At 42.5% G+C, this 27,474-nt stretch overlaps 1 protein-coding gene across 2 annotated transcripts; it reads right to left on the bottom strand.

The window, feature by feature from the left end:
- Positions 1–23,015, bottom strand: ZNF395 (zinc finger protein 395). 2 transcript variants are annotated; one of them, XM_063441999.1, is made up of 10 exons: positions 22,832–23,015; positions 11,999–12,246; positions 10,166–10,413; positions 9,341–9,447; positions 8,059–8,294; positions 7,343–7,443; positions 6,750–7,008; positions 5,969–6,061; positions 4,397–4,500; positions 1–2,745 (listed from the first exon to the last, which is right to left on the bottom strand). In XM_063441999.1, the coding sequence occupies exons 2-10, from the start codon at positions 12,239–12,241 to the stop codon at positions 2,634–2,636; spliced, it is 1,503 nt and encodes a 500-aa protein (XP_063298069.1). In that variant the 5' UTR covers positions 12,242–12,246; positions 22,832–23,015; the 3' UTR covers positions 1–2,633. The 2 variants fall into 2 exon arrangements, with proteins under 2 accessions (XP_063298069.1, XP_063298070.1); XM_063442000.1 differs by lacking the exons at positions 1–2,745; positions 4,397–4,500 and adding an exon at positions 4,703–5,310.
- Positions 23,016–27,474: the final 4,459 nt, after the last annotated feature.

The raw sequence follows: 27,474 nt of genomic DNA, 5'->3' as shown, positions 1-27,474 counted from the left end.
AATTTGATTAGAATTTACGCTGGCTAAGAATTCTGGGAAATGTATTTCACAAACATCTGCAGTGCCAAGATTAGCGACCACTACACTGTGCTTTGCAGCTTAACAGGTAGTTTTAATTCTTATTCAAGAATACTCCAGGCTTACCCTGTCACAGACTCCAAACCAGGGCTAAAATAACTCCATATATATCACAAATAGTGCGAGAACATGCACTGCGGAACACCTGATTTAGGAGGAGCCAATGTATGTATCAAAATTCGATAGACTGTAGCCATCACAACAAATTTTTAGAATACATTTTTTTTTTTTTAAGAAAGTTACATTTGTACCCATAGCCAAAGAAGGAAATGTCTTAATCTATCCTTAGCTGCCTCACAGTCACAAAGGACTAAGAAGTTTGACAGTCGAGAACTCCCCAAACTGTCCCACATACCACCACTGCAAAAGGTTTTTTTTTTATATAGTTAATCCTCTTTACAGATACATCCTTTTAAGCAACATTAAATCCTAATGAGAAGAAAAAAAAAAAATACACATATATATATATATGTATCAGGAATCCTGCATTTCAAGGGCTCAATTAATATTTCATGCATCCTATGTGTATTAATCTAGGGCCCCTAAAATTACAATTGAGAAAAATTAAATAATTGTCAACGTGTTTCCTTAGTACATAGAATCAATCACACGTCAGCACAGTCGGTCTATTACACAACAATAGAAAGTCATTTTGGCCACGGATTATATTGGCCAACACTAATTGTTTGTTCACTTTTTTCTTTGATAGAAAGAAAAAAAGGCTAGGTGTCACTGGGTTAATGTAAAATACGCACAGATCTGAACAGCTGAACACGCTGTAGGACACATTGAAACCAGTCTGTACTGGTGGTCAGGAAGGAGGCGCGGAGAGCATCAACTAACCCGGATAAAACCCTACGGATAATTGTAAGAGAAACTGGCTAGGAGCAAGTACCAGCTGTCTGAGAGTCGCCGAGCTTTCATGCTTTAAGTTCACACTGAAGTGGCAGTGACTGGGGTATAAAGAGAACTCATACATTTCTCCGTTACCAAGTGCAAGGTTTTTCAAACCTTAGAAAGTTTATTTCTTTTCTTTTGTTTCTTTAACACTGTTTTACACAACAGTGGCTATACGAAGAGCATTTAAAATGACATAGTTCTAGCGGGTATTACAATATAAAAAGTGCTGGACACAAGGCTCCTTACAGTGCTCCAAGGTTGTGGGACGGATTGCCTACCACCTACGACAACTGACTCAGTCACAAATAAAAGATATTAATCGACCTATCAAAAATGAGAATGCTCCCATTGGACTCAATCCATTGGACGTACAGGGAGGTAGGTGTTTTTTGGTTTTCTGCCACGTTTCTGTAAAAGCCCATGAGAACAAGATGGTGCTAAAAGCTTCCTTCATACTTTCTAATCTAATAAGTGCTACAGCTTTTTAAAATTAAATTAATATCACACATTTAAAAAAAAAAAGTGGGATTTTCGTATAAAAACAAAATGGTGGCACAATATAGAATTTGTTGCGCGAGTGTAGGCACCGTGCAATGTTACTGCTTCTGCAGAGATCTAAATGGTGCCGGTAACGGAACCCAGATTTTTAAACATTTGTAATAGGATCACCAACCCTAAACTGACGGGTAGAACATTGGACATTTCCACCAGTGATGTAACTCTCCCCACCCACATAATTCAAAAGTATATCTGCAAATTGTGTTACATACATTCCTCTAGTGGGCCAAAGGCGTGTAGACTCGCACATCCCATATTAAGCTCCAGTCACTATGTCTGCTTTATAAGCAAGGTCATCCTTTTCTAAAAGGACTCAACATTTTTGTGTCTGTTGTTGCAGCATCCCCTGCTTCCAAAAATAGTACCCTTTATTTCCCTCCCCCCAAACATGGATAGATAGATAGATAGAGATATATATATCTATGTACTGGAGAATCTGAATGGTTTCCAGACAGATCATCACCTTCATCATCATGTCTTGCATAGGGTTTGTATTTGTGCCTCGAAAAAAATCTGCTATTGCACCAAGTGCCATGCCAACAAACACTAACCCCTCTTAAACCAGGTCAAGGAAGTGTTGGAAAAGTCAGTGTAATAAAGCTGATAAGGTGCCCCTCTCCTAGCATGGGGCCAAAATGAAACATTGCTGTATTTACAAGATCATTAGTTAAAAGTCATGTTTACGAAAATGAAAGAAAAAAGTAGCAGTTTAAAGACATTAAGCAGACAGATAAAGGACATTTAGAAGTGAATCAAAAGGGAAGGAGTCTATATTACATTAGGACAGGTATCAGTTTTCAAAAGTTCTTAAAACTGGATGAAACTGTAGCAACTTGGGATTTGAAAACAACTTCAAAACACTTTGGTCCCTGCAATTCCATAAAGCAAAGATTAAAATAATAAAAAAAAAATAAAATAAAAAAAAAAAAAAATCTGGCAAACATACAAAGTTGTACAGGTCTTGGAATTTACATTGGTAAAAGTCTTTGTCACCAGTCTTCGCAGCAAAGTTTCAGGTGCACTACAATAAGCCGCAAGGTACTGAAGCTTTATTTGTCCACGGATCAGCGGACAGTGCATATTTGGCGTGCTAGTGCTCAGTCTAGGAAACGCTGACACGCTTTTTTCCACCGACATGCGGTACACCACTGGTCCCGATGTTCAATGCCGTAAACTTTACGGCATTTCTTGGCTTCACCACGAACTTTCCTGAAAATCAAAGAACAAAATCCTATAAGTCAGTCTTGGTGGTACGGAGGGTCACCTAATATATCAAGCCGTTTAATTTTCTATAATATGGGAGACTGGAAGCCACAAGTGAATATGGATAAGCATGTACGTTTACATTGACCAATAATGATTATCTCGGGAAACAGATGACCGCTGGCTATATACATCAAGAAAAGTTAAACCCTTTAGATCTCGAAGATAGATGCGATTGCTTTTTTTGGCGTATTCTTAGCACAATTGATTAAATCTGTCAAGTCTCCATAGGTTGCGCCTTCTGAGCCCTGGCATTTCTGAATGTATGTCATTTTCTCTGCAATGATATCATTAATCTTTCCATCACTTTTACTGCCAGAAAAGTGTTCCGCTTTAACTTTTCATTCTACTCGATAAGTTTGGTGATCTTTTCTGAAATGGAGAGAAAAATTATGGATTTTTTCCCCCTATTTTAATTTCTAGTATTCAGATCAGAGACACTGAAATAACTCCAAGCCCAGGAATCAGTACGGTGTAGTAGTTATGTTGCAGTCTTTTTGTGCGGTCACTTTCATTTTCCAAACCATTAGGAAGGCAAAAAGATTGATTATTGGCATAAGCCAATCCCAATACTTATAATGGTTATACAAACTTAAATGGATCCTATAGTGTCAGGAAAATAAAGCAGTTTTCCTGGAACTACAGGGCTAACAGGTACCCCCCACCCTCGGGGCTGATGAGGTAAAACCCCTTCAGCCAATTACCAGTGCCGATGTCCCTTCAATGCTTTCCTATGGGGAAAATCTGACGCTGGAGGTCTATGAGGACATCCAGCGTCAGATAACAGACCAAGAGTCTGTTTGGATTTCGGAAGCCCTCTAGTGGCTGTCTGTTAGACAGCCACCAAGGGCAGACTTAGAGCTGCAATGTAAACACTGCAGTTTTCAAGAACTGCAATTTTTACATTGCAGCACTAGGTGCAAAAGAGACACAGCACCCAGACCGCTTCAATGAGCTGAAGTGGTCTGTGTGCCTACAGTGTCCCAGTGATGAAAAATGAGGATTTGAAATCCCTCATTATCTCAGTGTAGGCTTTAGGAGACAGTGACATTTTTAACTGCACATTAAGATCTCTTAATACCATAACCACTGCAGCCTATTCTAGTGATTTATCGTTTTAAAGGAACACTCCAAGTACCATTAGAATCGCAGTTTTGATTTAGTATCTTGCACTGTCCTCCTGTTAGCAGTCAAACCATTTTAGTACATTTCGACAACTTACCTGGGTTCCACTGGGTGCAGGCAACCACTACTTCTGGTCTTTTCCTGCATGAGAATCTGGTTAGATCTGCAGAGCTTTTGCCAGCCTCCCTGGCAGGAAATGTAGCACAGGCACCCAGGTAAGAGTTCAAACCGCACTAAAAATGGTTTATTTACTATTGGATGGTGCCAGGATACACCTGGCAGCATAAACACTACAATGGGCTGTAGTGGTTGTGGTACTAGGACTATTCCTTTAAGTACCTATCAGGACCCATGTTGCTGGAATACACTGTAGCGATTAAAATAAATCTGTTTTAGCATATTTAAATTTAACCATATTTGCTGCAAAGGAACTGCACTTTGATAAGTTACGGGTTAAAAGAGAAAGACTTGCCTGTTGCCGTTTGAAGCTCTCGGAGGGGACGCCACAATCAAATGAGACTTTATCGATTGCGTCTGCGGCTGCTGTTCGCTGAAACTGAGTGACCGACTTCGAATCTGAGAAGAAAATAAATTGAGTCAGTTTCAGAGAAATGTATATTTTATATTTCCTTCTTAAAGAAGAGTTTACACAACACGTATATTAAAATAACAACCAATCATCTATAGATCTGTGTAAACAAGGGGGAATATTTAAATGCACAAACAAAAGAACCATGAATATCATAAACAGACATTAAACTTGTTCAGATTGAATAATACAGAAACGGGCTTAAAACTAAACACTAGTTCTGTCACTGTGAAGACATATGATATAAGATATATAAGAAATAAGACAATATAAAAACCCGTGGTTGCATGAAAACCTAATGAAGTGAGGTCTAACTAAATGCTTAGCATCTTAGCTGACACCAGATGCTTATCCAGGACACTGTAAACCATTTGGAAAACTAGTTGTCAACTGAAGAGACCCAATGCAGGTACTGTGCGTCTATCTGACCCTAATCTAAGCTGTTTCAAGGCTTCAGGCACTGCACCAAATGTGGCCACCAGAGAGAGACAGCTACCTGCATGAACTCAATACTATGGTCTCTTTAGAGTGCAAGGAACATTCTAACATTATAACAACCTGATTTCTCGGTCTCCAGTTCTGGCTACAATCTGCCTTACCACAAGAAAAGTTTCCCCACTTCCAGAAATAAAAACCAGGTCAGCAAGACGTACTGGTCCATTTCTAACCCATGATAGACCTTCCATGACTGGCGTTTCTTCAGTCCACTTCACTTACAACTCCTGCCGCCATCAACCACTGAAAAGCAGCGGGGGAACATGAAAGCCAGTCCTAAGCTGACCCTGTAAAAAGATAACCTGTAATAAAGAGTGGTTTAACAATTTTCTGAGATGGGACAGTCTTCATTTCTTGTCCTTTAGGAACTGGGAGACCAGAATTAGACTGCATTTTTTGGGCACATACAATAAAGCTTGGTAAACTTACTATACCTATTAAATGAACGCATGTTTTAGTGCTAAAGGTGCTAGTAGTGTCCTGGCGCCTTTGTAAGTAGTCAAGACTTTTTATAACAGATTGATGCTTTACCTGGGGGGTCCACCGGGAATCACTCTCCACATCCACTACAGCCAACAGAGAGCCTGAGCTAAACCCTGCAGTGTACGATAGCTCAGTGGCAGAGATCACTCCCAACCTGTGAGCTAACCCTGTACCATAGAGTTTTAGGATGTCTGTAGAATGCAGTGGAAGTTGGGAAAGCTGCACAGTAGTGTTTATGGTGTTCGGTACGATTCAGGTATCTGGGTCGGTTCTTTTAGCACTCACTTATAATGTCCCTAATTTCATGGAAACGTTTTATACAGAAGGTAGCTTGACAAGCAAATGTGTAAACAAAAACACACATTCCAAAACACTAACATTTCTGTCTTAAAAACTCTCAAAATTCTTTTGAGAAGACAGGACAAAATAACAGTTAAGGAGAAAACATTTTTTTTGTTTTAAACAGACAATACTCACCGGAGAGAGTGCTGGGATGCTGGAAGGAGCTGCCGCCCAGCTTATGCTGGTAAAGATATGAGGTGAAACCGGAATCTGGATGGAAGGCAGGGCCTGAGGGTTTAAATAACAGATATATAAACAATTGGACCTTGTACGTAGCAAAGCAATAGACATTGAGGAATAATGCACGCAAGCTGTGAATACAGGCTACGGGTTATGAAGAGATCCGAAAAGAGTTAGAAGGAACAAAACAAGCTTAAACCCCACATTATAAAGAAAAATGCCCTATGTATCATTTTATACAAAAAAAAATGTATTTTTAATTGCAACAAAGTAAGACTTGTTTCTATAGCAACTACATGGACTGACTCTTTCCATCACACCCCTGCGTGGGACGCCCGTTCCGGTTTTATGTAATTGAACCTCTAATTAAACTCTACCGGTGATATTGGTCAGCTTCAGAAAGGTTCTAAAATAAGCCAAAAAATTGGTGTTTTAAAAAAAGTATTAAAATTCAAATCAATAGCAGCATCCCAGATTTTAAAACGTGTATGACTATCTAAAGCGAAGTTATCAGGTTTTCCAACACACCATGAGATCATTTAGATCAAAGTTTCAGGTTGACAGACACTTAATCAAGGGTGCTACTACAGTGCCCACGGATCCACAAACATTCATACAACAAATCCCACTCCAAGCCTATCTTAGGAGGATCTCTACAACCAACGCTGAGAATTCTAATGAAAACCATTTGAATATCATCACACGTCACAGGAGGATAAAAACAACAAGAAGATACCTGATAAGCATGATCAGCCTGGATGTGCCAAAATGACCCGGGAGCAGATTGGCTAAGGGCGCTGGGCAACGGAGACTCCACAGAGGGCACCTCCAAAGCAGGAGTCTCTGGCTTGGGCAGCACTGGCTGGATAAGAAGTGGGGCAGTGGCAGTGTTTGGGCTTCTCGGGGTGACCTCTGCTTCAACCTCCTCCTTCATTTGGACTTCTGTGTAATAGAAGTCCTCTTCTCTTTTACGCTGATCAGAATCGGCTCCATCCCTGTCAAATGCACAATCATACATTAATATGTACAACGAAAAAAAAATATATTTTTTATATTCTTTTTTTAAAGCGGGGTGGCTATACATCACTGTCCTCTAGATTTGAAAGTTTTGAGAGGAACCTGACACCAAAATCTTAGCAATTAGTGGAGCAGGATTTAGGAATGAAAGGGAGTTTGTATTTAAATAAAGATCATGTCAGAAGCACTTTTTAAAACCAGAGGAAGAGAGGGAATTTAAGTGAGTAAAATAAAAACCTACCAAATGATCACCACCTACATCTACAATCATGTGACTTGTCAAAAGATACAAAACCAAAAAGCTATTCTTACCCAAGATGTTGAGTCTTCACATGGCGTTTAATACCCACAATGGAGCGCAGGAGTTTACCACAATTCGGCCACAGACATTTGTACATGACTTTAACGGAATTCTGAAACACAACAAACCACAACAAACCACAAGGCATTAGATTCACAGGGAAAAAACACAATGTCACAGCTGCTAAAAAGTACTGTCATCGCCAGTAGCTGGTGATCCTTTGTAACACTTTAGTCTATATCCAAAAAAAGACAAGGTCAATAGCGCAGAGGTATGTCGACTGCCAACTTAACCAATAAACAAATGCATCACAGTTCTAGTCATTTTCTATCATTTTATCAACCACCCAGGGAAGAGGTGCAGATAACAAATTGTCCCACCTACTAAAAATATTGCTACTCGAGATGTCAGGGAAGCTCCCGATTGTTCCTTGTGGGAGTGTTTTACCTCTTTTAGGAGTAGTTCCACATGCAGTGTTTAAGAAACAGTGTCAATATATTAACTACAGGTATACGGCTCACGGAAAAGTGAATTGAAAATGGATGACAAACAAGTTCCAAATCCGATCTAGTCATAGTGAGGAAAAGCAAATTAGACAATTTTTTTTCCCCATTCATTTTGACAAACACATTTGTTTTAATCACTGAACACGGCACAGGGAGTTGACCAGTTTACATCTACTAATGGACACATGTCTATAGATTCCATAAAAAGGCTTGTCCTGTACCTTTCTCTTCCGTGGTGCCGGTTCATCCAAAATGAAGGGGTCAGGGTCCGTCTCAAACCCCTCATCCATATGGGATGCACTGAAAACCTCACTTGTATACTTGGGGCTTGCTTCAGTGTGAGGAGGAGACGGAGTGGAAACTCCACTGCCTGCACTCCAGTGACCACTGGTTGTGCTGCTGCCACTGTCCGACACATCTCCACTTTCTTTCCACAAGTCACACGTCACCCGAGGAGCTAAAGGGAGATGTAAAAAAAAAGAAGAAAAAAAAAAAAAAGGCTTAAAAAACATGAACGACAATGCAATGACATTTAGATTTGGGTTGCTTTGATTTAAATGCATACCTTTTGACAATAAAAGAAAAAAAATATTGATTGCAAGGATCGGTGCTGTCAGACTGATTGTTCCATTTCCCAAATAGAGAAACTTTGGGGTAATATTCAAAACGTGTAGCAAGTAGCAGAACAATTGCAACCATTTCTATTGTTCCTGCTTTGCAATGGCTCTTTAAAAACGAGAAGCGGTTAGATGAAAATCTCCATCATGTCACATCTTGTTGCCACCACCAGCCGGAAAACTAGAATTATTTGTTATATTAGGAAACTGTGCCAGGTACAGAGACGTACATGTCAGACATGGGTGGAATTTAATTTTTTTTTTAGTTTTTAAAGGGACACCAAGCACCAAAACCACTACATGGCAAGGTTGTCATTTTGGTGCATGGACCGTGCCACTTGTCAGAAAGGTTGACAGTTCTCAATCCAAGTGAAACACAGAATGCAAATTAGATGAATTATGGATATAAACCGTATTTACATACTGCTACTAAAAGAACAAGGATATGAAAACCACTGAGAATTGTACAACTCAGTTAGACAATATAGACCTTTAAACAAGTACAATAAAGTTCCAAGGCGCTTTTATAGTATGTTCAGCTCTAAACTATAGTGTAGTCACACAACCACTCTACAAAATAACAAAAACAGAACTAGTAAAGTGTGCAAAGTGCAAACAGGAATATTTAATCACCAGAAAGTATTGAAGAGCAGAAATGTAATACTTCCTCTTGTAATGACCTTAGCAGGATACAGGGGTAACAAATCTATAAATTACATTGTAAACCGAGAAGTCTGCTAGTGCCTGATTTTTATTTTAAAAATATTAAAAAAGCAAAAAAAAACTGCAGATCACACAGATCTATGTAGCCCCGTATTTTAGGGATATTCTGTATCTTGTCCATTCAGTGAGCTCCGGTTTGCACAACATAGAAAGTGTTTCATACCTGGGATAGTGTCACTGCACGGAGGACTCTGGACGATGGGACTGCAGGACAGGCTCGTCAGGACCATAGCTGCCATCATTTCATCCATCTCAACAGCGTCGGACCTCCTAAACGAGAAGCAGGATAAAGGTGTCTGCATGGGAGACAACAGACGGCTGCCATAAACAGTTCCAATTCATTCTTACATTGGTAGAAATGGATAAACCATTATATAGCATTATACAGATTTCCTTCTAAGTACACTTTACCTCTTAGCGCTTTATACATGCGTCCACTACGGATACTAAAAGCTTTGTGGCTGGATCCAACAAAGCCAGCCCAAATACTCAGGAGTTGTACCGCAAACCTGAATCTGTAGTTTCTGTACATGTACGGTATTTTCAACCGCTTTAAACACATTACCCATGATTTAGCCCATCTCACAGAACGCAATGCCATGACATCATCCTACCACCCTGCCACCCCCAGTCAACTGATTACAGACACCACCCAGCCACTCCCTGGCAACGGATTACACACACCACTTTAAGATACCAAATGACACCCACCTAATATAGGACTATAAAGCGGAAAGCATAGGGGGTTGAAGCGTAACCATAGGAGGATTTCTTTTAACTTGGAATGTGTAGAGACACCAACTTTTGGGGAGGGCCTCTAGACACAATTCATTGCCAAAAGAGATTTACTAAACTTACTAGGTTTACTTAGGTTTTTATATTTAAAAAATAAATAAATAAAATAAGCGTTAAATATAATTCAAGTAAACTAGTGCAGCTCTCAGCCACGTACGATCCAAACTAGTCTAATCAGAGACTGTTAACCTACCTCTTAGGGACATCGATGCTGCGAGACACAGATCGCGGGGTTGTGCTGGATGCTGCTCCAAGGTTCGCAGGGATTGTGTGCTCCATGGGGTAAGGGACCGATTTCTGAATATCAGCAAGACGAACATCTTCCATTTTTCTGCACAGGTGGAGACCGAGCTCCAACACAAACAGCTTCACTTCATCATCGACGTGATTGTGCTGCTCCACCAAACCCACACACTCCTTTCCATTGTGGGTGATGCAGACCTGTCGATTACACAGAATGGAGAAAAATAAAATAGGTTTAAACACCGACATTTAAACATTTAGACTGGGATAAAGTATATTTATGTCGGTCTGTATAAAAACAAAAAAAACATATCACCACTGTAGGCACCCAGACCACTGCAGTCTATTGAAGTGGTCTAGGTACAAACTCCCATCACCCTTAACCCTGAGCATGTAATTATAACAGTTTTTAAAACTGCAATAATTACATGCTAGCGTTAACTCCTTCTTTCTTGGCTGTCTATCAGACTATCCGACGCTGGAAGTCCTCACGCTCTGGACTGCCTGTTTATTAAAGAGAACAAATGTATGCATTACATCACTATCTGTGCAGTATGGGATTCTCAAAATTGATTTTCCCCCATGGGGAAATCCAATTAGAGCGCGGTGATTGCCACGCATGTGCATTAGGTCTCCCCCGCCGGCTGACCGGCGAGGAAGGAGCTAAGCTAGCGACGAGGGACATCGGCGCTGGACCCAGGTGAGTGACTGAAGGGGGTTATTAACATCTTCAGCGCCACAGGAGGGGGCCTTGACAGAAGTGGAAGCTATGGGGCCAGGAAAACAAGTTTGTTGTCCTGGCACTATATTATCCCTTTAAACCTCTGTTCAGATCTAGAGATTGAAACAAGGGGACCTGTACAGTGGGATTTACAATTCTGATCTAATCATTATTTCTCAAACTAAATTGTATATTTCCTCAAATCAAAAACATGAAAGCAAGACTGACAATTGTTACAACAGAGTGATACTTATGTAAAATCACATTTAAACTTGTCATTGTTCGAACAGAATAGCATACAGGTTACTTAGAGAATCATAGTAAAACTACTACCCAAAAATCCTCAGAGATGCTGACATGTGCAGTGTGGCATTTTGCCGCGCACTCTCAATAGCCTCTCAATGCTTCCCTGTGGAAAAGACTTGGATTGCCTGAGGCCATCAATTCTGATGATCTTGTTTTCATGCTGATCGGTCAGTTTAATAAAAACACACACCACAAAGGGTTACTCAAAAAAAAAAAAAAAAAAAGTGTTTTCAGAAAGCACTGGTTTTGGTTGAAATGACACACAAACATGTTTAAACTGACAGGGGAGGATGTGGTTGCAAGTAGAACTTGACCTCAGCGCAGGATAGCAGGTATGTGTTTTTTTTGTTTTGGTTTTTTGGGTTTTTTTAAAGACACGATCCAGCAGACGTACTACTTTATTAAAAACACTTTTTGGTTGTATATTTGTATATAATTATTGGAAGTAAAAATTCAGCTACATGACACACCTGCTGTGTGCTAATTTTTTTAATAGTTTCTTTTAACTGCTAAAGCATCGAAGCAGACAGATGTCTGTACTCGGCAATGTGGTCTGCCAGTCACTAGAAACATGACTGCATGGCTGACAGAGCAGGGAGCTTAGAACATACTTTGCCAAATAACAGCAAAGAGGTACCTGAAAAAGATTACTGCCTGCAACATTAAAAAAAATAAAACACTCAGGAACATTTAACTCCTCATATTCCCCCTACAGCAGGTAGGTGTAATAAATGAAATGAGCCATAACAAACTTACCCTCTGACCCGGGTACAGCTTGAAGCGGTTTGAAGGTAAATTTGTCATGGAAGTGCCAGCCTCCTCTGGACACTCCTTGTAGCACCCGCTTTCATAGGGGCAAAAATTGGCTCCACCAGACAGGTCCGCTTGCACGACCAACGGCCCCTCCACCAACATTCCATCAGGAGACAGGCTCGGGGTACATACACGCGCCCCAAGAAGGGACCTCTTCCCAAGACGTTTGGACAACATGCTTGCCATTGCAACTAGAAGAAACAAAAATACACAAATACAATAACATTTAGTATTAAAATAATCATCTGCAGCTAAATGGTTTCCTGGAATGGGGCCAAGTGTATCACTAGCACAATCTGTAACATTAACACAAAACCAAAAACAAATTTCACTACATAAAAAATATATATATATATATATATAAATAAAAAAAAGAATTATAAAACAAATCAACAATACCAAAAGCATAAAACAAAAACTTATTTTTATTTTATACCCCCTTTAACCAGTTAAAATTACTGTTGTAGCTAGAACTCAGTCTACTTATAGGGGAGCTAAAAAAAAAAAAAAAAAAATATATATATATATATATATATATTTTTTTTTTTTTTTTAAATTTTTTTTTTAAAAATTGCACTAACAAGGAGTGCCATAAAACTCACTCTGTGCACATACCAAGAAGCCCCAATCTAAAAACTGCTCAATGTGGCCTATCACTTACAGTTGTTACAACATATAAAAAAAAAAAAAATGGTATATTTACAAGGGCAAATGGGTATAATATTTGTACGGGACAGCAGGAGGTATACGAATAGTCTTCTTTAGAAAATATTCCCAAAAATAGGGAGCCATTGGTAAAATGCCGAAGCTGAATAGGCACGTGTCCCAGAATCCTAGAACTACTGAGAGGGACTGGAAAGGATTCTGGACGATCACCCTCTAGATTTTAACAAATCCCGTTTTAGAATCCCAAACTGCACAGATGATATAATGAATACACTTGTTCTCTTTAATAAACAGGTAGCAATGCTCACATCACCTCTGGCAGGTCTGGGGACCCCAATCTTGGGCGGAATAAAGAACGGTGTACCCCATGTTATACTCACGGGTGGCATTTTAATGACAATGGCAGAAATAGCCCCTGCCCCATACCAACTAGGCAGCACTGGGACATTGAACGAAGTCCTCTCTCTAATCCCTACATTACATTAACACTGCAGATTAAACCCTAGAGTAAACCAACACTAACCATTAACTCCTACACTAACTAAAAAGATCATGAAATATAAAGGATACAATGATGAACTGTGTAAAACTGGAAAATAATGTGATCCTTGGGTTCTGGAGACAATGATAAACTACGAGATGGACCACACACACCAAACACTAAAAAAGGATGATTATTGGCCAATAGTGTGGAGCAATCAGCAGGTACATAGCACTGGTTTCAACGGTGATAGCTCCATTTTTAGAATATTTTTTTGAGGTTTTAAACCACATGTTTAGCAGACCACGGCTTTGATCTTCCGTGAAGGCACATGGGGAAGCCTACTTACTCGCATTAGAGCAGGTTTAGCACAGAACGATACAGAGGGCCCACCATTTCCTGAATACCTGATTCTGGGTAAGCACAGTCAGCTGTGTGACTGTAAGATACATGACAACAGAGCACATACGGTGACGTGCTACGGAGCTACTGTACAAGGGAAAGTCCCTGCATGACTGTGTGGGGGGGAGGGGAAATCTGCTGTAAAATTACCGCAGGGAAAAAAAATAAATACAAGGGAAGCAAAAATAGAAGTTCAGAAGTTAACTTGAGTGGATCTGCAAACAGAACTAAATTCAGTAAACAAAAAGAAAGGAAGTTGGGAAAGAGGTGCTGATCGTTCAGTGGCTTAACCCCTTAAGGACCAAACTTCTGGAATAAAAGGGAATCATGACATGTCACACACGGCATGTGTCCTTAAGGGGTTAAAACCAGAGAATTTAAAAGATAATAAAAAGCTCACCAGCAGCTGTAAGTTCACACTGGCCTTGTAACAAAGTATCAGCATTCTTAGACGGGCCATGCCAAATGCACACCCTCAACAGCCATCTCAATCTTCAATTGAAGTACAGCATTTATTCTGCACGCTGCAAGTTAAACTGTTACAATCCACATTAACAAACTGGGACCTTTTTGGTGTTTATTTATTTATTTTAAACACACACTATTACTTAAAGGTTTACTCCAACCACCAAAACCACTACAGATCCTGCCACTCATTCACTGGCACACAGCATCAGCTGACTGCATTTAGCCAATTAATTAGATTTTCGGTGCTATTTTTGGTGCAGAATTGGCACTATTCAACGACAGTGGCGATCATGGAGTTACACCTCTGGCAGCAGAGGGCTAGACACTATATGCAGCCTTTCAAAGCAAATGATGGCCATACAGACTCCAGGCACTATGACCACCTTTAAATGCCCCTGTGATTATATATATATATTAACCCTAGAGTGGCTACAAAGTATATGAGACATTAAAGGGACACTATAGTCACCTAAATTACTTTAGCTAAATAAAGCAGTTTTAGTGTATAGATCATTCCCCTGCAATTTCACTGCTCAATTCACTGTCATTTAGGAGTTAAATCACTTTGTTCCTGTTTATGCAGCCCTAGCCACACCTCCCCTGGCTATGATTGACAGAGCCTGCATGAAAAAAAAAACTGGTTTCACTTTCAAACAGATGTAATTTACCTTAAATAATTGTATCTCAATCTCTAAATTGAACTTTAATCACATACAGGCAGCTCTTGCAGGGTCTAGCAAGCTATTAACATAGCAGGGGATAAGAAAATCTTAATTAAACAGAACTTGCAATAAAGAAAGCCTAAATAGGGCTCTCTTTACAGGAAGTGTTTATGGAAGGCTGTGCAAGTCACATGCAGGGAGGTGTGACTAGGGTTCATAAACAAAGGGATTTAACTCCTAAATGGCAGAGGATTGAGCAGTGAGGCTGCAGGGGCATGTTCTATACACCAAAACTGCTTCATTAAGCTAAAGTTGTTCAGGTGACTATAGTGTCCCTTTAAGCACAAGTACACACGAAAGTGCCGTAACCGTGCATGAACACACTGCCAAATATAAAGATACTACATAATATTACCCTAAAACCAGAGACGGAAATAAAATGATGTATTAATGCATTCCAGAAAACGTGTTTAATCCAAGTTCTAAGACCTGGTGTAACTTGGAAGCAACATGAAGACCAACTATTAGGAGTCACTTCACCTTTTTGAAAAATATTAATTTAAAACTAAACAAAAAAGGAAAAATTAGCAGCATTCGAAATGCTGCTGTCCCTTGTTCGCCATATCGATTAGATACAGATCCATTTGGTTTATTTTTCATGTTACAACAATTTGGAAATACAACTGCTTCAGAACTGCCAAAAAAAACGGAATTTGATTCGGCACAAAACGAAAATCTCACTCAATCCCTCTGTTCCTGTGCGTCCACTTGTCTGGTTACAATTACATGTCTGTTAGTCCACCCATTGTACAGCGCTACGGAATTTGCTAGCGCTATATAAAATAATAAAATAAAACAACATGGTTTTTGGGATGAACCTCCCTTTACATTTTCATCTAATTGAACTTAGTAAAAGGATCTCCAAAATAGTTTATTAATCCTAAATTGTGAAGGACCAGGATAAATGCTGTTAAAAGATACCTCAATAGATTATTCTGCAACTATAGAATGCCCTAAGAGAATCCAGAGTTAATACCATTGCTCTTTGAGTCCTAAAAGGAACAGTTTTGCATTTTAGAAGCTGAATTCATAAAATTAATGTTCTAACCCAAAACCTTTGAGCTCCTCGTTACCTAGCGCATACAGTGGGAGATTTATCAAAGCAAAAAAAAAAAAGGTGCTGTTCAAGCACTAAAGAAGGAGCAATCGCCATAGAAACTAATGTCTCAGCAATTTGCACTTTGATCCCAGAATAGCACTTCTCCAACCTTGATAAATCTCACTGGTGTCATTTTATAGGACAAGCAAACATGTCTACATTCACCAGCATCGGCAAAAAAGAATGAAACATTCAACACACAAAATTAAAACGAGTCAAAGTGAAAGCAGAACACGCGAGCAACAGGATTCTAAAAGCTGCACAAATAAATAAATATATATATATACAAAAAAAATAAAAAATGGAATGATGTCAGAACACCTATATAGCAACAAGCAATACGCCGATCATGTGAAAAAAAGCTCAGACTGCGATCAGAAAGCAAGTGTGGACGTGCAGAACAGAAGCAGATGTTTTAATTTTTTTGTGCTGGGCTGTTTGACAAACGCGTCGTCTCGGAGGGCAGGGGTACGGTTAAGTAAACTGTACTCCGTTCAAGAGAGTGTTGAAATACAGATCCTGTTTCAACACTGTACTGTAAGCCTGGGCTTTTGATTACTGTGATTACATATTAACACATAACGTTGATAAAGGACGGTCGGTCGCACCTAAGGGCTCCAGTGAGGCAGTAGGAATGTTTGGGTTGCAGAATGGTCACACCCCCTCCATGCGTCCCCCTCCCTGCTGACAAGAAAAGCATTTGTTAGAAAGTGCAACGGGCTGGCAGGACAGGCATGTGACAGCTGCGGGAAATATTTTCAGATCTCAGGAAAGGGAAGGACTTCAACAGCAAAAAATATAAAATTAACTCCTCTGGTGCTTCAGTGTAAACATTGAATATCGACTAACACCCATACGGTTTAAAAGGAAACCTGAAGGTATAAACACGGTTTAAACCAGGGAAGAAACTTCAGCAATCAAGGGGTTAATCGGTCCTCTCTGTGAGTAGTTGCTGAGCTCCATGGCTGGCATTCGAGGGGTTAATCGGTCCTCTCTATGAGTAGTTGCTGAGTTGCATGGCTGGCATTCGAGGGGTTAATCAGTCCTCTCTGTGAGTAGTTGCTGAGCTCCATGGCTGGCATTCGAGGGGTTAATCAGTCCTCTCTATGAGTAGTTGCTGAGCTCCATGGCTGGCATTCGAGGGGTGAATCGGTCCGCTCTATGCGTAGTTGCTGAGCTGCATGGTTGGCATTCGAGGGGTTAATCAGTCCTCTCTATGCGTAGTTGCTGAGCTCCATGGCTGGCATTCGAGGGGTTAATCAGTCCTCTCTGTGAGTAGTTGCTGAGCTCCATGGCTGGCATTCTAGGGGTTAATCAGTCCTCTCTGTGAATGGTTGCTGAGCTCCATGGCTGGCATTCGAGGGGTGAATCAGTCCTCTCTATGCGTAGTTGCTGAGCTGCATGGTTGGCATTCGAGGGGTTAATCAGTCCTCTCTATGCGTAGTTGCTGAGCTGCATGATTGGCTTTCGAGGGGTTAATCAGTCCTCTCTATGCGTAGTTACTGAGCTGCATGGTTGGCATTCGAGGGGTTAATCAGTCCTCTCTATAAGTAGTTGCTGAGTTGCATGGCTGGCATTCGAGGGGTTAATCAGTCCTCTATAAGTAGTTGCTGAGTTGCATGGCTGGCATTCGAGGGGTTAATCAGTCCTCTCTATAAGTAGTTGCTGAGTTGCATGGCTGGCATTCGAGGGGTTAATCAGTCCTCTCTATAAGTAGTTGCTGAGTTGCATGGCTGGCATTCGAGGGGTTAATCAGTCCTCTCTATAAGTAGTTGCTGAGTTGCATGGCTGGCATTCGAGGGGTTAATCAGTCCTCTCTATAAGTAGTTGCTGAGTTGCATGGCTGGCATTCGAGGGGTTAATCAGTCCTCTCTATGAGTAGTTGCTGAGTTGCATGGCTGGCATTCGAGGGGTTAATCAGTCCTCTCTATAAGTAGTTGCTGAGTTGCATGGCTGGCATTCGAGGGGTTAATCAGTCCTCTCTATAAGTAGTTGCTGAGTTGCATGGCTGGCATTCGAGGGGTTAATCAGTCCTCTATAAGTAGTTGCTGAGTTGCATGGCTGGCATTCGAGGGGTTAATCAGTCCTCTATACAAGTAGTTGCTGAGCTGCATGGCTGGCATTCGAGGGGTTAATCAGTCCTCTCTATAAGTAGTTGCTGAGTTGCATGGCTGGCATTCGAGGGGTTAATCAGTCCTCTCTATAAGTAGTTGCTGAGTTGCATGGCTGGCATTCAAGGGGTTAATCAGTCCTCTCTGTAAGTAGTTGCTGAGTTGCATGGCTGGCATTCGAGGGGTTAATCAGTCCTCTCTATAAGTAGTTGCTGAGTTGCATGGCTGGCATTCGAGGGGTTAATCAGTCCTCTCTATAAGTAGTTGCTGAGTTGCATAGCTGGCAATGTCCTGATGCTGAACTGCAGATGCAATAAATGGAAGAAGTAATTTCCTATGTTTAAAGAGATCCATTTTTATCCCTCAGGCCATTGATGTGCAAAAAGCAAGGTAGCTCCCAGCTGTTTAAGATCTACAGGCTTGCAGAGCATGTGTAGAGCTGCAGTCCAGTGAAAGCTGGAAATCCACCCGTTGGCTACACTCTGCTAGTATTAGAGCTGCAGAAATATAGTAACAGACTTTAAAATGCAGAGACTCGTATAAACCTGACAAAAACTCAATGGTTGTAGCAGCCTTGTTTTGGTTCCACGGAGTTTCGTTTCTCCCTCTTGGTTTTATAGACAAGAAAGGCAGCCAACAAACCTCCAGCAAAGTAGGATTCGCAATTCTATTAATTATGGGAAAAACAAAAAACACTCAGAATAAGCGTGTCGTGGCACTTTACTTTAACAAACGTACCATATAAATAGATTGTAAGAGCCGCATGCCCGAAACATCCCAAAATGGTATAACCCAAGATAGCAGGACAGAGCAGTCTCAGTTTAACCCCTTAAGGCCACGACATGTGTGACATGTCATGATTCCCTTTTATTCCAGAAGTTTGGTCCTTAAGGGGTTAAAGAAACCATCTAAATACCGGACAGGGTTTGATACTTTGTGTGTAAATAATGCGTTCTCTTATTTCCATAAAGTGCAGAATGCAATAGAAATGAGCACTTGTGTAAATTAAACTTGCTACACCCCCCTGTTGCTTCCTGGTTTGGTTAGCTCAGTGGAGCTAATTCAAGAGTCAGCAATTTCCCTGAGCTCCTGCCTTGCAAAGACTTCTCATTGAGCTGCATTGGGAAGTCTGTGATTGGACAGCCACAGAAAGCATGGGCGGAGTTAGAAGGGGAGGGCTTGCAAAGGCATCAGATAAGAGATCTACAGCTATTGCAAGCCAAGATTTTATATAACCACAAAGTAGACATGCACAATATATAACATATTTTTCTGTGGTGTACATCTACTACATTCTTTATTATCCCTTCCATGTGGAACTCTGTGCTGCCATATTTACTGCAGGCTCCATCTTGACTCCCTGTTAATCACGGTTATGAGCTCTGTCCTTTGCACCTGTCAGTCAGCATAGAGAGGAGTACGAGAAACCAAACAATGTTTTTTTTTCTCCTCCTCCAAAGCAATGTGTGCCCTGGTTGTGCCAGGACTGAACTAGATTAGGATGGCTAAATCTTCACAGACTACAGAGCACACTGCAAACTCTTCACAAATAAACAGAGTAATGCACCATTTACGAACAGGCAGTGATATTGCCTTTAACAGGAGGCCCTGAGCAAACCACAATATTTAATTGTATTTCAGCTTTAAACATATGCAAATTAACAGAACGGAAGCAGTTTTCAGCAAGCGTAAAAATAGTAATTCAGTAAAACAAATAGGAATTAACATCTGCCGAGTTTGTTCTGTGTAGACAAAATATTTATTATAAAATGTCTGTCAGCCACAGTTCACGGTTTCAGGTTCTCATTTATATATTACCGCTAATAAATGATTAATTTCCGTGGGTATAAATAGGATGTACAGGTGCTGACCAACACACGGGAAAAAAAATTATTCTATAATCTGAAAATGTTCTTTCCCCAAATCAGCTTTTCTGGTCTAAAAACACTGTATATGTTGTTTTTGAAGAACAACTTTATGTTCATTGTATGAACTTCCTTTTTAAAAAAGCATGCAGGTAGTTCTGCAATTAGAGCAATTTAAAACCCCAAAATCCTAATTTCAAGAACACTACAATTTGCACCAAAATAAATTCACAGTAGAACTTACAGCTTTTTTCACTAAACCGCCAGAAGTTGCGAATGTTTCAATATTAATTAAATTAAGGCCTGCATTAACAGAAGCGAGGTTCATGGTTCTAACAAAATATGCTGAATTGCATCAACTGACCCAAAAATATAGGCCAGAGACACAGGAGGCAGATTTGTTTACCGACAATAACGTATTGTACAGACATCCCTGTAAATAAGGAACGTAGATCGTCCACAGCGCAATATCCGAAAACCAATGTTAGCTGCAAGCTTCCAGCAGCCGTCACACCCCCTCTCCAACTTTGTAAACATGTGTCTAAGCATCTCAACAGCGACTCACACAGGGAATATTCTGAGCAAGATTAAAAACTGGGTCATACGTACAGCGACGAAATCCCACCCCCTTCAGCAGAACATAAAAACACCACACACACAAACTAACACACACACACACACAGTCACGAAAAGTGTAAATGCCTAATTATACGTGGATTATACATCAATTGGACATGAAAAGCACTTTTACGATCATTTTAGAATGTCACAAAATAGATTTCATACATTTTTATTTTATTTTAATTGTAATTTGAAATGAAACCATATCAACAAAGCACAGTCTATACTGCAGCCAATGCACTTACATTTTTTATAAGCTACTATAATATTTCCAAACAGCTGTATATTTACTATATGATAAATAAGCAGCTTTAGTTGACAATTCTGGATGCCATTGGATCAATGTACAAGTCATTGTGGACCTCTCCTGGTGTACACAAGAAGTTAATGACTATTTCAAATAAATATCTTTAAAAAAAAAAAAAAAAGACCCAAAAAAGAGAACTGTTAAACATGACAACTAAAATCAAGTAAAATTTGAGATCTGGTACAGATCACACAAGTTTAGACCAACAATAGGTGTTATGTATACAACTCAATTCTGAGGCAAAATAGAAATTAAAACAAACAAAAAATAAGAATTAAAAAATAATATAAAAAACTAGCGTCAGTGGACACTGCTCGAAAACATTAAAAAAAAAAAAAAAAACACTGATCCACAGAGCCGCTATGTTTATATTTCAATGATCTATACATTATGGTACTTCCTGCCTAAACAGTGCATGTTAGTGAAATGTAAGTGGAAAGATTCAGACTAAAATGGAGTTGGAAAAAGTCTCCAAATGTGCTCTAGGTCACAGCTCGGCTATTTTGGTTTGAATTTTGTAAGTTCACAATGGAATGAACAAACCTGGGGAAACGCATACAGAGCTCGTCGCCCCTGACTTTAGATGTGGGTAAAAACAAAGCAATGCACAGTTTTGTGTCAGCAGAACTCACAATTACACAAGTAGAGCATTGCATTTAGGGTTTGCAAATCAGTGTTTTCCCAGCGAAATACTTTTTAATACTAACAGGGACAGTCCATGAATTGCTGCACTCTTATCAATGTGGCTCCCTTGGGATCATTATGGTTATTAATTTAATCCTGTAACATATCAAAGTTACATACTACATGGGAGCCCTTCAGTGTGCAGGAATCACGAATCAGACAGACAGCAAGCAATATAAACATGAAATAATCTTAGATCACTCTATGTAATATAAGAACAATGCACATATTGCACAGAATTATCAAAGAGCAGATCTTAAAGGAAAATAGAAACGCTGGAGTGAGCAAGGGAGAGGGGAGGGTCACATATTTACTTTCTACTGCACAAGGACTGCTTATTGGGGAGGGAATCCCTGTACAGTCTGCATGTTCCAGCCTCACATAACAGTGCAAGAGTGGCCACCCCTCCCAGCTCGGAGTGGGAGTGACCCAGCCGGTTCTGGCAGAGCCCGCCTGACATTCAAGCAGCCAAGGAGGGGGGTGTGTACAGGGTAGGGGAGGAGGGGGCTGCAGAACCCTTGCAATAACAAATAAACATGCACATTGCAACAATGTAACAACCCCGCTCCCGCAACGTTCCATCAGCGCTCCACGTGCAGCGCTGCCCTGGGCTGGCACACACAAGGCACAGGGATGGCAATGGGTGCCAAGCGCCCACGCCCCCCTGGTCTACTCGGCAGATAAACAAGGGGCTACTCCCCCCTCCCCGCCATGCAGGGTGCCAGCCAGCCAGTATAGCATGCACAGCCATGCATGGGGCAGCCCTGGCACTAATAATAAATAATAATATACAGTATAAATATACAGGCAGGGGGCACACATGGCTGCTCGCAGAGCGAGGGGGAGGGGGATCCACGTACTGCAAGCGCCATTTAACCAGCACAATCTGCATGTAAAGGCACCCAGAGCCTGGCTGCAGCCATGGGGGGGGACAGCACCCCCAAAATGCAGACTGCATGGGCAAACCCCCCCCCCCTTCCTGGCACCTTGGCATGCATGCTCTTCATGGGCATCACACCCCCTCTGCACACTGCTACCACCCTGCACCCCCTGTTTATTGCACCCTGCACCCCTTGTTTACCAGTTCCTGCACCCCCTGTTTATTGCACCTTGCACCCCGTTTATTGCACCCTGCACCCCTTGTTTACCAGTTCCTGTACCCCCTGTTTATTGCACCCTGCACCCCTTGTTTACCAGTTCCTGCACCCCCTGTTTATTGCACCCTGCACCCCTTGTTTACCAGTTCCTGCACCCCCTGTTTATTGCACATTGCAGCCTGCGCCCCCCGTTTCCCTGTCACTCCCCCTGCGCCCCCCGTTTCCCTGTCACTCCCCCTGCACCCCCGTTTACCTGGATCCTGTATCCGGCTCCCCGCAGTGAGGGCGTTCGATGCTGCCGTCCCTGGTAGCCCCGGTTCCCGGTGGCGGGGGTGCTCCTGGGTGGCGGCTACGTGCCGGGCTGAGTGCTGGCTTGTCACTGGGTGTCTCCTCCTCCTGCCGGCCGGGTTACAGCTCCGGCTCTCCGAACGTTTAGTTGTAAACAAGCTGCCCACATGCTCAGCCCTCCGCCACTCATTGGCTGCCCGGCCGCCCCTAGCCACACGCCCACCGTGCGCATGCTCAGAGCGGACACTGCGTGATAGCGCTGGCTGCCAGCAACTACACACACAGCCAGCAACTACACACACACAGCCACTACACACAGAGCCAGCAACTACACACACAGCCAGCAACTACACGCACTGCCAGCAACTACACACACTGCCAGAAACTACACACACAACCAGCAACTACACAGAGAAACTACACACACAGCCAGCAACTACACACAGAGCCAGCAACTACACACACACAGCCACTACACACATAGCCAGAAACTACACACAGAGCCAGCAACTACACACAGAGCCAGCAACTACACACAGAGCCAGCAACTACACACACACAGCCACTACACACAGAGCCAGCAACTACACAGAGTCAGCAACTACACAGAGCCAGCAACTACACAGAGCCAGCAACTACACACATTGCCAGAAACTACACACACTGCCAGCAACTACACACACTGCCAGCAACTACACACACAGCCAGCAACTACACACAGCCAGCAACTACACACACTGCCAGAAACTACACACACTGCCAGAAACTACACACACAACCAGCAACTACACAGAGCAACTACACACAGAGCCAGCAACTACACACAGAGCCAGCAACTACACAAAGCCAGCAACTACACAGAGCCAGCAACTACACACACACAGCCACTACACACATAGCCAGCAACTACACACAGAGGAGGCAACTACACACACAGCCAGCAACTACACACAGAGCCAGCAACTACACACACATAGCCAGCAACTACACACAGAGCCAGCAACTACACACACAGCCAGCAACTACGCACACACAGCCACTACACACAGAGCCAGCAACTACACACACACACACACAGCCACTACACACACAGCCAGCAACTACACACAGAGCCAGCAACTACACACAGAGCCAGCAACTACACACAGAGCCAGCAACTACACACATTGCCAGCAACTACACACATTGCCAGAAACTACACACAGCCAGCAACTACACACACTGCCAGCAACTACACACACTGCCAGAAACTACACACACAACCAGCAACTACACAGAGCAACTACACACAGAGCCAGCAACTACACACAGAGCCAGCAACTACACAGAGCCAGCAACTACACAGAGCCAGCAACTACACACAGAGCCAGCAACTACACACAGAGCCAGCAACTACACAGAGCAACTACACACACAACCAGCAACTACACACATAGCCAGCAACTACACACACAGCCAGCAACTACACAGAGCAACTACACACATAGCCAGCAACTACACACATAGCCAGCAACTACACACATAGCCAGCAACTACACAGAGCCAGCAACTACACAGAGCCAGCAACTACACACAGAGCCAGCAACTACACAGAGCAACTACACACACAGCCAGCAACTACACACATAGCCAGCAACTACACAGAGCCAGCAACTACACAGAGCCAGCAACTACACACAGCAACTACACACAGAGCCAGCAACTACACAGAGCAACTACACACACAGCCAGCAACTACACACACAGCCAGCAACTACACACACAGCCAGTAACTACACACAGAGCCAGCAACTACACACACTGCCAGCAACTACACACACAGCCAGCAACTACACACACAGCCAGCAACTACACACAGAGCCAGCAACTACACACACAGCCAGCAACTGCACACACTGCCAGCAACTACACACACAGCCAGCAACTACACACACTGCCAGAAACTACACACACTGCCAGCAACTACACACACAGCCAGCAACTACACACACAGCCAGCAACTACACACAGAGCCAGCAACTACACACATAGCCAGCAACTACACACACAGCCAGCAACTGCACACACTGCCAGCAACTGCACACACTGCCAGCAACTACACACAGAGCCAGCAACTACACACAGTGCCAGAAACTACACACACTGCCAGCAACTACACACACTGCCAGCAACTACACACACTGCCAGCAACTACACACAGAGCCAGCAACTACACACAGAGCCAGCAACTACACACAGCAACTACACACAGAGCCAGCAACTACACACAGTGCCAGCAACTACACACAGCAACTACACACACTGTCAGCAACTACACACAGCAGCTACACACGCTGCCAGCAACTACACAGAGCCAGCAACTACACAGAGCCAGCAACTACACACAGAGCCAGCAACTACACACAGAGCCAGCAACTACACACACTGCCAGCAACTACACACAGAGCCAGCAACTACACACAGAGCCAGCAACTACACACAGCAACTACACACAGAGCCTGCAACTGCACACAGCAACTACACACAGAGCCAGCAACTACACACAGTGCCAGCAACCACACACAGAGCCAGCAACTGCACAGAGCCAGCAACTGCACAGAGCCAGCAACTGCACACAGAGCCAGCAACTACACACACACAGCCACTACACACACAGCCAGCAACTACACACACAGCCAGCAACTACACACATTGCCAGAAACTACACACAGCCAGCAACTACACACACTGCCAGAAACTACACACAGCCAGCAACTACACACACTGCCAGAAACTACACACACAACCAGCAACTACACAGAGCAACTACACACACAGCCAGCAACTACACACAGAGCCAGCAACTACACAGAGCCAGCAACTACACACAGAGCCAGCAACTACACACAGAGCCAGCAACTACACACAGAGCCAGCAACTACACACAGAGCCAGCAACTACACAGAGCCAGCAACTACACAGAGCCAGCAACTACACACAGAGCCAGCAACTACACAGAGCAACTACACACACAACCAGCAACTACACACATAGCCAGCAACTACACAGAGCAACTACACACATAGCCAGCAACTACACACATAGCCAGCAACTACACACATAGCCAGCAACTACACACATAGCCAGCAACTACACAGAGCCAGCAACTACACACAGCAACTACACACAGAGCAAGCAACTACACAGAGCAACTACACACACAGCCAGCAACTACACACATAGCCAGCAACTACACAGAGCCAGCAACTACACAGAGCCAGCAACTACACACAGCAACTACACACAGAGCCAGCAACTACACAGAGCAACTACACACACAGCCAGCAACTACACACACAGCCAGCAACTACACACACAGCCAGTAACTACATACAGAGCCAGCAACTACACACACAGCCAGCAACTACACACACAGCCAGCAACTACACACACAGCCAGCAACTACACACACAGCCAGCAACTACACACAGAGCCAGCAACTACACACACAGCCAGCAACTACACACACAGCCAGCAACTGCACACACTGCCAGCAACTACACACAGAGCCAGCAACTACACACACTGCCAGCAACTACACAGAACCAGCAACTACACACACTGCCAGCAACTACATACAGAGCCAGCAACTACACACAGCAACTACACACAGAGCCAGCAACTACACACAGTGCCAGCAACTACACACAGCAACTACACACACTGCCAGCAACTACACACAGCAGCTACACACGCTGCCAGCAACTACACAGAGCCAGCAACTACACAGAGCCAGCAACTACACACAGCAACTACACACAGAGCCAGCAACTACACACACAGCCAGCAACTACACACACTGCCAGCAACTACACACACTGCCAGCAACTACACACAGAGCCAGCAACTACACACAGAGCCAGCAACTACACACAGAGCCTGCAACTGCACACAGCAACTACACACAGAGCCAGCAACTACACACAGTGCCAGCAACCACACACAGAGCCAGCAACTGCACAGAGCCAGCAACTGCACACAGTTATTCCAAGGGATAGTCAATCAGTTCAGGTATGGACTTCTGTTCCCATAATGGCTTAAGATGACTGGCAGTGCCACCTCTAGCCACACATTCATTGTGTGGGCTGTAAAAAGTATATGTACTATCATTTGTAAGAGTGAGATGGCTTGATGAATTTTATTTAGACAGTTACCCCCTGGTATTATCTAAAATCATTTACATCTTTGTTGTTATAGGTCAGTGATGGCGAACCTTTTTGAGCCCGAGTGCCCAAACCGCAATACATGCCAACTTTTTTTTCCTTAAAGTGCCAACATGGCAATTAAACCTCAATACTGAGGTTTAAGTTTAGAAAAAACAACTCGTACTGTTGTCCGAACTAATTAACAACTTTTGTTTTAAAAGAACACAACAACAGAGTTCAATTATACAATTTTAAATAATGATATAAATAGATAAAATTAAGCTTATATTTATTAGTATCTCCAACAAATGCAATACACACACACAGAGACCGCTGAGTACTTACACACAGTCTGCTGAATATACACACACAAGGGGTAGGGGTGCTGTGTGGTGGGGGGGGTAAAGGTGTTTTTTAAAAAAAA

This window comes from Pelobates fuscus, chromosome 2 (genome assembly GCF_036172605.1).
Source record: "Pelobates fuscus isolate aPelFus1 chromosome 2, aPelFus1.pri, whole genome shotgun sequence".
NCBI lineage: Eukaryota > Metazoa > Chordata > Amphibia > Anura > Pelobatidae > Pelobates > Pelobates fuscus.
This window is presented reverse-complemented; position numbering and strand designations above follow the sequence as displayed.

What these genes read in the sequence shown, in the direction of transcription:
- ZNF395 (XM_063441999.1), bottom strand. Translation starts at nt 12,241, where the DNA reads ATGGCAAGCATGTTGTCCAAACGTCTTGGGAAGAGGTCCCTTCTTGGG. An exon ending in GTGAAGACTCAACATCTTGG is followed by an intron (nt 7,009 to 7,342) that starts GTAAGAATAGCT and finishes TGCATTTGACAG; the next exon opens with GGATGGAGCCGATTCTGATC. An exon ending in AGAGCTTCAAACGGCAACAG is followed by an intron (nt 2,746 to 4,396) that starts GCAAGTCTTTCT and finishes TTTGATTTTCAG; the next exon opens with GAAAGTTCGTGGTGAAGCCA.